Source organism: Dermacentor andersoni, chromosome 9 (assembly GCF_023375885.2).
Source record: "Dermacentor andersoni chromosome 9, qqDerAnde1_hic_scaffold, whole genome shotgun sequence".
Lineage (NCBI taxonomy): Eukaryota > Metazoa > Arthropoda > Arachnida > Ixodida > Ixodidae > Dermacentor > Dermacentor andersoni.
In genome coordinates, this window is record NC_092822.1 from 78,633,696 (window position 1) to 78,645,380 (window position 11,685).

At 47.3% G+C, this 11,685-nt stretch overlaps 1 protein-coding gene across 1 annotated transcript; it reads right to left on the reverse strand.

Moving 5' to 3' along the window:
• Window positions 1-3,118: 3,118 nt before the first annotated feature.
• On the reverse strand, window positions 3,119-8,489 carry LOC129383916 (chitinase-3-like protein 1). The gene is made up of 4 exons (XM_055068937.1): window positions 8,417-8,489; window positions 7,269-7,441; window positions 5,572-5,942; window positions 3,119-3,757 (listed from the first exon to the last, which is right to left on the reverse strand). Exons 1-4 carry the CDS (start codon window positions 8,487-8,489, stop codon window positions 3,271-3,273), a joined length of 1,104 nt encoding a protein of 367 aa, XP_054924912.1. The 3' UTR covers window positions 3,119-3,270.
• Between the last annotated feature and the right edge of the window lie 3,196 nt (window positions 8,490-11,685).

Genomic DNA, 11,685 nt, shown 5'->3' on the forward strand with positions numbered 1-11,685 from the left:
AACGATAATTTTACTCTTAAATATGGAATGTTTGCACGCAGCTTCAGCAATTAAAGTTTTGCACATCCTCGACGCTGCAGCCGTCACTCATAAACTCCGAGTTCGTCACTGGTAACTGTGCAGTGACATAAATAGTTTGAAGCAGGAGGATTCAGTGATCCGGCGTTGTGCTTTGTCAAACCAGTGAACGTGCCGACGATCGGAATCTGGAACACGCAGTTCCATGCAGTGTGTGTTGAAAAGGAAATGAAATTGCTATCGAGAAGTAGGTACCAATAAACGAGGGAAAAAAGCGCGCGTGCAACGAAAGTGATGCGTTCGAACGACGATAAAGCTGTTGAACCTGCAATTATTTGAGTTACGGCAAGAATGGTGCTGGTGGTGGCAATGGAACGCTCAACACCGTCAACAGTATAGACGCGAAAATGAAGGCGATGGCGATTGCCTATATTTCTATTGAATGGTGCCAGATCTTCGTGAAGAACGACGAAAATGTGAGCCCTGATGGACTCCTTTGATATTTTTTCTGCTTTTTAATGTCACCTAAGTAGTGCTAAACCAGAGCAAATTATTGTACTTCCTGTTTAACGTGGGTGAAGAGACACGATAGTAGGGGAAGCTGGAGATTTGAGGCAACCAACTTGTCTCAACATCATAATCACCACGACCGCTGTCACCCACCTCCGATAATTGATATTCAGAATGCAGATGAGAATAATGTTTTCCCAGTCGTTATACGACGGCTTTAGGCAGCTGGTGTACTTATGGTTTTCTGTCGACTACTGTCCCAAGAGGTTCCGCAAATTGGGAGAATTCCAAATTAGTTTAGCTTATATTGATAGTCGCTGATTACGTATCATCGGACACTAACACTGCTCAAAACGTATTTGATTTTAATGTCTGTTGATTCAAGTGGACTCATGCAGGAGATGCAGGAGATGCAGTAGTGTTTGTTAAAGCTTGACTTAAGAGTTAGTTGGCAGGCGAGGTGGGTGTACACATGGGAAAGAAAGAACATCGGCATGAACTATAATTTAGAGCAAACTGACATTATCAGAGAAAACTGGGAAATTCACAAATATGTACGAATAGGGAAGGCCATTGGGGCTGCGCCATGATGCCACGTATGTACCTAAGTCAAAATAATTATTTCATTTTGCCGACACAAGCGTTCTTAACCTTTTCGCTGTCGGACCTTTCTGGCCGTGACGCACCCCCAGTGTCGGCTTGGTTTCAGGGAGCGAGCATAACAGGGAATGAACATAGCAATTTATTTTTGATTATGATTGGTATACAAATAACATAGTCAATGCAATATGCACATTTTAATGTTCTGCAGCTGTTATTAGTAAACATCATCATCATCATCAGCCTGACTATAACATCCGTTCAACATCCGAATCTGACGATGCGGAACTCATCTCTTCGTCGCGTTAGACGCTGTCCGAGTCCAAATCCGAGCTGGGCTCGTATTCTGAATCGTAAGAGCCACCGCTCCAATGAACAGACGAAGGTCTCGAGCTGCTCAGCTATACGAAAGTAACCGCGCGCAGGGAGGATGCGCTTTCAGTCGCCCGCGCAACGGAGATAAATGGGACGTTGCATGATCAAGAAGAGGGAGATGGAAAAAGGCTAAAACAAAGTTCGAAGGGCTTTACGTTTACTGCTGCAAGTCGGAAGCGAGGGTGCGGCGAGAGAGCGAAAGCAGCAATCGAGTCACCCTTTTCGGAGAGGCAACGGCAGCGCGTGCGCCTGAACTTGACGCGCCGTAGCAGACACACCAACAGAAGAAAATAAAAACCTTCAAACCGGCGGAGATGGCAGAACAACCCTTGAACCCATAACCACACGCGCGCGACGCATGATCCAGCGAACGCGGAGCCACCGCGCCACTGGGCAAAAAGAGAGGGGGGCGTGGCAGTCGCGCCGTGCTCTTCAATACGTGTACTAACACAGGCCGGGGCGAAAATACGAACTTGTAGGAAGAGTCAACAGATGGCGTGGCCAAATCCGGGAGCGCCAGCTTTGCCCTCAGGCACGAAATTTTGAACGCGCGATAGAGAACGTACGGGTACGTCAGTGACACTGTGGGGGGGGGGGGGGGGAAGCGCGATGACGTACCGGTACGTCAGTGACAGCGAAAGGGTTAAAGGGACACTAAAGCTAAACAATAAATCAGTTTAAACTAATGAAGCATTGTTTGAGGACCCTGCAGGCAGTCATTTCAAAAAAAAAAAAATAGTTTATTAGGTGAGAAAGTGAAGGTCCAAGTATTAGTATTTGAATTTCGCGCCGAAACCCCAGCGCCGGTACGTCAGCGTGACGTCAGGGATCCCAAAGTATGTTTTCGCATCGGGGCCGCGTTGGCTGAATAAAAGTTCCCGAAACTTGCCATGTTTTTTATTTGGTTCCTTTAGAACAAAATGTAGTCAATCTGTACCGCTATATATAATTAGTAGGCCCTAGAAGACGCCATCAAAATCCAAGACGTCACAGCCCCCAGCTGCGGGAACTTAAGTAGGCGTCGCCACCCGTATTTCGTTCTTGCGCTTTTTCTGGCTTACCAAATGTTTTATCGTTGTAAGAGTGGTGTTTTTGGTGTTGTAGAACGGTAATTTACTGATGCAGAAGAAATCATTTTTCACTTTAGTGTCCCTTTAACATATTTGTAAGCGAGTCATTTGTATAAGACACATAAATGCTTTTAACGTCCTTTATAAAGAAGCGTGATGGGGTCTGCGGATGGTCAATGCATACTCAGCTTTCAGGCATGTGGAGGCTTCGCAGGCCACCTGCAAACCGAAAACGGAAAGAGCGAGACATATTCGGATGAAATCAGTGTTGGCAGCAACCTTGAAATATGCGATCGACCATGACGCATGACCCGCAGCCGCAGCCGCAGATGCGGCTGCTGTTGTCTTGCAAGCTCCATCGGAGGTTGGCTAAGAAACTGTAGAGATCAACACCACCTGAAAAATTGTAAAATCTACATGACAGAAGCATGGCTACAGCGTCTTCAGGCGCTAAATTTGCTAAGTAAGGTTAACCAAGAGCCAATTACCTACATATACAAAGATTTAGTTTATTGCACTCAATTTTGATCATGTATAGCGAAAATAAAGGAGATAAATAACGAGCCTGCAAAATTAATAGCCCGATACCATCTACGTATCAAACACAATTAGGACCGAGAGAAAGGTTTGCAATGCGTCGCTGATTATACAAGCGGAGCAGTATTCACGTTTAATTATGCACTCGCACAGCCATGTATCATGGGAGTTCTCGAATAGCGGCTTCAATAATGGGGAAGGGTTGCTCCCCACACTGGGACAGGTGGTCGTCGAGGTCGAGGTCCCACACCGTCATGCAGTACGCGGCGCTCTTGTTTGCGACTTGCGTGACCGCGGAAAGCCAGCGCATGATACTCTTCACTCTGGCGCTGGTGGACTTCGCGTTCTCGAACGCCACCCACGTCCCTCCGTAGCGGGCGTAGAGGCAGAGCCCGGAGAGGTCCTTGGCCGCCTGCGATTCGTCGCGGCACACCTGAGTGTATCGCAGCATTCCGCGATCACGTGACTCGCCGTGGATGTTGCCGGGTCCGCGTGCCGGCATGCCCAGCGAGAGCCCTTCCTGCGGTACCCGGTAGCCCACGGCCGCCGGGGAGATGGTGAAGCAGAACTTGCTCGGGTCGATCTGGTCGTTGAGCCTGTTCCAGTAGTAGCGCAGAAGCTGCTGGATCGAGTCGCCGTCTCCGGCCCTGCAACACAAAAGACCCGCGGAAAGTTTGCGCTCGTGCTCCTACGTCCACGATGGAACGCGCTCCAAATTGCTGCGCAATATACGGGGTGATTGTTTTTAAGCTCTCGTGAATTTTTGAGATCACCTTTGGCGCATAGCATGATTCCAGTCCTCGAGCTGGATTCTTCGATGATGCGGACACTACTAGCACAAGAAATTGAAACATGTTCAATTTAATAAATGACCAATTAACGTCTTAATTATTTACTTTACGGCACATGACCTCGATTTAGGAATTGCAGCCAGTGACGACGCAAGATGTATCCGCTGGAATTTGATCTCCACGATGACAACAAGTTTGAGATATTAGTTCCCAAAGTGTGAGACGAAATACTTAGGCGCTTCAGTTGCTTTTGTGTTTCCATGCATAAAATAACATTTTGTTCAAAACGTAAGCGGAACAGCAATGCACTTTTACGGTGACTATCGTGGCTTCATATCTCCAAACTGGTGGTACTCTGAAAATTCATTCCAAGTGGATGCGCCTTACAAACTCACCTACTACATTTCGTGATTTTCAATATATGTGCCGTAAAGTAAATAATGAGGGATTAGCGATTTTTTCACTTGATGGAATACGTGTTTCAATTTCTCGTGCAAGTAATCTCGGCCACTCTGAATAATTTAGATCAAGAGCGGAAATTTCCCTGCAACAGGGGATTTTAAAAAATTAAAAAAAGAACTTATATAATGATCACCCCTTATCACGGTACGAGGTTGCACGGCAACACTAACAGACTTAATAGCGAAGTGATACGCATGTGAAGGAGCTAGGCTTATTGAGGCGTGGAAGTACCGCGCTACTCTCAGGTATAGAAGCAGCTCTTTTGGGTGAGAGTGCAGTGTTCTACGTTCTAACGTACTATGGTAGCACGTAAAACGCTACAAAAGGTGATTGCATCTAGATACGATATCTCTGTAGAAATGTGCACACATGAAGTATTAACAGGACGAGCGTCACTAGCAGCTGTTTCATTCGGCCTTCGAAAATTCGCCGCCCAAGTTAACTCTAAAGATGCGCAGATCTGCATTACAAAAAGAGAAGGATCCAAAAATAGAAAAGGAAAATCATGTCGCTTTTCCAGCTTGACATCAAAAGAATGAACATAGCGCGTTCTGACCAGCACAGTACTAAGGACGTGTCACTGATGTAGCTGTCGCCGATTTTTCGTGGCAGGCTTCCTAAAACTTTCCTTGCAATCGCGCTCCTGCGTTTAGCTATATGCTAAAGAAGCTCGGATACGCAGAAGACGGGCCTATGTGCGCCCTCTATTCTTTATTAGGAATAAGGTAACTTGGAATGGCTGGGTGAGGCCTTCATCCTACAGTGGAACTAATTAGGTTGATGATGATCGCGATTTCCCCAGTCAAGGTTCTCCGTCAAGTGAAGAAATGCACTTGGGATACGTATTTAGGTATCCTACCGCTCTGCATAGATTCATCGCGAACGGTACGTGCCATGAAAACCACGCACTTACAACGGCCAAGATAGGGCAGCAAATGGGTTCACTTTAAATGGTAACCACCTAAGGCACACTTTCCTTCTGCACGCATTACAGCGCAGCCATGACTCAACATTCGGTGAACCCACTAAGTTCAGGGGAAGACACGTTAAATTCGAGTTCTCCAGTAAAGTGCGTCTATAATAATTATTGCTTACTTGTGCAAGATGAGCCACCGCCGTGCCCGAATTCCACAAGAAGCCGATCATGGAAAGTAAGTGTAGTCGCAAAGACTAGCGCCAAGGTTATTCGCGGTGTCATTTAAGCTCACTTGTATGGGCTGGAGCAAGAGGTCAAATTCCAGAAGGGTCCCGGATAAAAGCCGTGCGTTGTGGCCACGACCCAGTCCAAGGTTGCGAACACTTCTTCGAGATCGTAGGCAGCGAGTGCCTCCCGCGAGGTGGGCAAAATTGCACCCACGTTGAACCGCGGCTTGAGGCCGTCGACCAGCGCACGGAACAGTGACGCCGTACGGTTGACGTCGCGTGGCGCGTTCCAGGCGACGAAGACGCCGTCGAAGTCATAGCGCAATGCCCACGCCCTAAACTCGGAGACCAACTTACGTCGCCGTCTGGCGTTGCCGGCAATTTCTGAGAGCCGTACGTTTTCTTGGCGACTGCTAGCGCTGAGTACCAGGTGTACCTGTGAATGATGTATGCAATAAGTGGGGCCGTAAGGATTTTATAAGACCAAAATAGCAATACACTATCGTGTTGCCAACTTTGCTGGCCGTTGACAACTAGAATTATTGTTAATTCAATCTGTAAAGCGAGTACTTTTTGAGGCCTCTTCACTTCACTCTCTCTTTCACTTGAAGCATTGTGGCAAAGAACATCGCATGAGATCTTGCTTTTTTTTAGGTGTGAGGAGGGGGAGGGAACGGCTTAGCGATGCACTCAGTTGAACGCTAACGTGTTTATAACCGCGTTATCGTTCTATTTCTTGTGTCTCAGATTAAGGCCTCCTCGCGAATAATGCTCGAAATGCAGCTGAAAGTCCAAGATGATATTTCACAGTGCATATTGACTTTCTCGTATAGTTGGTTTGTATACAATACTTTTTCTCGAACAGCACACTACCGAGTCAGAATTACGGCTTTACCAAAGATATTCAATATAAAACATCTGTCGTGAAGGAGACTTTTCAACACAATTAAAATTTCGCATGATGCCTCTTTTTCTTCGCTCAAATTTATTGAGCCAGTTCATCCCAAAAGCATGGACGAGGTTACCACTTGCTTATTCGTTCATAGTTACGCTCCTCTGGCAAGGTGAAATATAAAGGATCACGAGAGGCTGGAAAAAAGTCATCCTTTATGAAAGCACTTACGAAAATTACCCCTAAAAATAACTCACGCCTGGCACTTGGCTAGCATTGGACAGTTCACGAAAAAGCCACATTTTATCCACACAAATAAAACAAAAGTTTCAAATAAAAGCGCAACTTGCATGTTACATACTGATGACTAAGACTGCAGCGCGAAAGGGACAGTGTGACGCAAGATTCCGAGCTTTAATGCTAAAGTTTGAGCGGCACATTGAGCGCGAAATATATGAGTCGGAGTAGAGGAAATGCATTGGGGAAGCCTTATTTCACAACACCGGTACCCTACACGACTGTCTCTGTCGCTCTTTTAAAACATGCCCGCTTCGAGCTTAAGAAAAATAGGCCCCCCTACGTAAACGTAGGCGAGCCTTCTTGAGGCTCATTATCCCTGTTTGTAACTTTTATACCATACTCTTTGAGCTTCAGTATTTCACCATTTGTTTTCGCACTTTCTCTCAGTGCTCTTTTCAAGGTTCACATACGCCCACCAACGAGATGACTGTTGATCGAGCGAACAAAAGGAAATAAATGGCAAGACGCATGCTTCTCATTGAAGAAAGGAGGTGGAACTATAGCTTACTGCGCATTCTACCAGGGCAATAGCTTCCCCGCATCGCGCGTTTACGAGTGTGTCGTTCCTACCTTCATAGCCATGAAGCGTCGCTTGAGGTCGGCGACACTATCGAGTCCTTTGCAGGCGTAGTCAAAGTCTTCGGCTCGGGACACGAGTTCCGCGGCGTCGTTGAGTGACACGGACCAGTAGAGCACGTGGCTGCAGAGCATGCCGGGAATTTTGCCCAGAGGAAAGCGCCACGCTGGGGAACAAGAAATACTCGACATGGGAGGCATGTGTGGACTTTCACACTTTTGGCGCAAATGGTAGCGACTAGATCACAAGCTTCCGCTCTGCGCTACCGGCAACACAGACTCTAACCTAAGTTCACTTGTTCAGGAAAACCCGCTTTCTTTTTTTTTCTTTTTTTTTACGAATGTGCGGCCTGCGTGAGTATGTGTAGCTATCGCTTAGCAAATGTACCTGAAATTGACATTACGGTCACGGCACATAAATCGTGTGCTCAAGAGAGCACCCGATTTGCTACAAGCACAAATGGGGATAAGCGTCTGCGGTCACATATATATTTCCGTGTAGCCATATCTTATTTGCCTAGAATAGTGAAAATGGACTGAAAGAAAAGGGGGGAGGGATACTGTTTTTCCAAGTGCAAAAGGATCTATATCGTAGATATGTTGTGGTTTCCCCTAACGTATTACAAGTTCACAGGAGTAATATTTAAATGAAAAAGCAGCGTTGTTTCGAGGTTGTGTTTTACGAAGCCCGCGCGGCTGGATAGGGCATGCCGCCAGACATCATGGACGCAATAATAAGAACTACAACTAGTCACTCGAACGAAGAGCTTAAGTACCGCCAAGAGAGCGACAGCAACTAGACGACAATGAACATGATTACCACAAAGACGAGTACGGAGAATAGGGCGAACACGCTTCGGCGAGGACTCTCATTATTTGTCAATGTACACAACGATCTAAAAATGCTTGTTCGATGCACTAAATTAAATCAATTATCTTTTTCTTTTTTGTAACGAAGCCGCTCGAACAAGGCTGTAAACGTAAGGTGCACATCAGACATAAAATGTTCTCAGTGCAGGTAAAATTATTACACTTTCTCAAGAGTAACTGTTTTTACAACGCCCATGTTCACTCTGTGGTATTCTCAGCGAGCAGTTGCAACACAGTACGTGCGATACTGCACAGGAAGTTGTCGCACTTACTGGGCGGCCTATAATGTGCGGAGGCGTTGAAGAGGCAGAACACCTGGCTCGTCATCATGCGGTAGTTGCCCATATGCGCTTCGATTGGGAACATTTCACCGCAAAAGCCAGAGCCCTGTGCGCGATAGCCAAAAGAGGATGCCGGTTGTCAAAAAAGAACTGCACTAACTTTTGCTGGTATGCGAAAAAGAAGGGTCGGTATTTAGACCGTTCACTCAAGTTCTTTTTGAGGTTCCTGGGAGCGTCTCGAGGCCTCGACGAGCGCTCTTCAAAGTAGATTCTTCAAGATTTACCTCGTATAGATAGGAAGCGAACAGCTGTCGGCTACTCTATGCCGCCGCCAATTCAAGGACCGACTGAGACAAATGCAGCTCAATTATTCCAGGCTCACGAGTACTCGCATTCAGTCGAGTGGTAGATTTTCCACGAGTGGTGGCATTCCTCCACGTGGATCAGCAAAACCACGGCGTTTATTTACGAGTAGCGGGCTTTTCGATTGCGAACGGCCTTTCGCTGCACGCGCTTCCCATTACTGGCCACTCTGCCGAGACCACTTGCAAAAAACTGAGAGTAAAAAATTGCGGAAAAACATCCAAGATTATTGCCAATGCAAACGAAAGGTCGGACGCTTCCAGTAACCTGTTCAGATAATAAACGAAATGATGAGTCTTGGCGGCTTGTGTATTTGTTGTATGAGATACTTAAGTAGCCTTCGTTGTTTCATTGCGAAATTTCGTAGATAACAGCGCCACTAACCAGCACACATGTGACGGTAGTAAGGTAGGCAGCACGCTCACCTCTGTGAGCTATAATAGTTCGCGTTCTACGACGAACGCCACCCGCTGCTCTGTTGTGCGAGGGCACACGTCCTCGGTGTCGGTGCTGCAAGTCCGTTAGCCGACCGGGACAACGTGTGAGAGAGGCAAATAAAGCTAGCTACTAGCTTTATTTACTAGCACGCAGATATTTTACGCGCAAGCGTGATTGGCCAGTTAGCGCAATCGGCGGTGTCTGAAGCCACGAAGCAAGCGAACGAGGAAAGCGCCGGTAGGCGAAGCAAATCGCGCGTCGGGAAAAGTACCAAGGAGCGCGAGCACGCGGCAGAGTAACGCCACCTAGAGAAAAGGGTAGGTAACGTTGAATGAAGAGGGGAAGGATAAAGGAGGGGAAGCATTGCAGAGGATGAAGGTAGGCAGAGGCCCGCCGGGAGGGGGGGGGTGGGGGAGGGGGACGAGTTGACCGTTTCCGGCAGTTGCTACAGGTTTTGTATGCGATACAGACGTATCGAGTTCGTGTCGTGATAACATCGTCCTCGCGCGCCGTACGCTGTGTGTGCAAGTGAATGCGTGCGATGGTGAGCGGACGATGGCGGCTCAATCTCGGGTGCGCAAGGGGAGAAAGCGCGCCGTATTCTGTCGCGCGCATGGCACTGGGGGACGGGAAGGAGGCGAGAGGCGTTGTTCTTAAGCCGCGCGCGTTCGCGCGGGCTTTTTGTTGAAAGCGATCTGCTTTGGCGGCATAGTTTAGTTGGGCTGACGGCTCGTATCGTTGCGTGCCCTGTGTTCTCACCGCGCAGAGCTGCAGCGATACACAGCACGAAGGTCGCTTCGCTCGCTGCTGCTGCCATGATTCCTCACGCGAGTGCTTTGACAGCGAGTGTCCGCGCTCATCGAGTGTGAAGTGATCATGTCAGCCTGTGCGCGCGTGACACCATGCTAGTTAATTTAGTACGCCAATGTTTACAAGAGGGCGCCCTACTCCATCGGCTACTGCGTATGGCGCGGCAAACGCGAGCCCTGTCTTGTATGCGACCTGCAATGAGGACAGTGTAGAGTTCCTAGGCACACCGAGGGCCGATAGTGTCGTGTGCGCTATAACACCCATACGTATGCGCGTCACACGCGTTCACGAAGTGAAACATCACTGTAACTGTCTGTCATTTCCTGGTCGGTCTTTTTATTTGTCTCGTTACTACACTACGTGCCGGACACGTAGCCGAAAATGCATTTGTTACCAAGCACGGCACGGGAGGGAGTACCGTCTTCATTTTGTCACGTATAAACATTACAGAGCGGTTTCGGCAACGAGCAGGTTCATGCCGGTTTTCAGCCTACCTCCTAGTTTATTTGCGGAGGAAATACTACGTTCGCACACTTGCAAAGTTTGCTATCTCTTGAATTATGTAGGTTCGGCATAACTTATTTTAACTAAATGCAAGCGTATTTTCACTAACTTTCTGACACAAACAAGTTCGGACGCTGCTTGCTGTATTACTAAGCCAGAGAAAAACATGTAATGTCTACCTTGGGGCATCAGCAACAACAAAAAGGTGTCCCGATGATCTGAATCATGAATGACACGTAGTTTGAATGTCGTTGCATACCTCCAGTAATTCGCCGGCGAACGAATGTTCACTGATGTCGAAAGGTTTATGCGCGAACACCTTTCTGAAGATAATTTTCCATTTGTTTCTGTTGCAGAATTACCGCAGTGGAGTTTCTAAAGGAATCGTGCACCTAAACAAAATGTTCGTAATAGTCGATTTTCAAAGCATTTTAATCGATAAGCGATGTTCGAGCCGTTGCTATACTCTCAAGTGATTGCGTTTAGAATGGCAGTAATTGATGCAGGTTATGTGCATCACTAGGGCATGCAGATGATGTCACTGTTCTACGCCTCAACTTTTTCAGAATAGTGTGGCTCTTGTGCGCGAAGCCTCAGCTGCTCCTCCCATGCGGCGTTATTTCTTGCATCGAACGGAAACTAAACGTACCTAATACAGAAAAAGATGTTCTCTACGAAATACTGCGTTCTTTCTTAAGTGCTGCTCGTGCTTTATGTACACAGTATTGTCGGTGGTAAACAGTTACAAAACGCGGGATTACCGACGTACGTAACACTAAATTACCACAGCATAACGCCGAACGCTGACATAACGATGAATTACCGAGGATCTCCTGAGCGCAGCCAGTAGAGGCTAGAAACCTGAACATAAGGCGGCGGGCCCATGCAGCTTGAGATATTCAGCCTTTTATCTGATCCCGCTGTCCATATAGCTATGACATCGACTGCGCATATATAAGGATGCTCCCCCTGCTGTACTGTTACTCAGCTTTGTGTTATCATGTACTGAAATATCCGTCACTAATGATGTACTGGCATCGGACCAATACAGCAACTCGTTGGCGCTATCGTCATGCACGTGTGATTGAATATCAGTGATCAACCGGAAGGGTCCTCAAATGTTCTGCTTTTCATTTTCTGGGTGC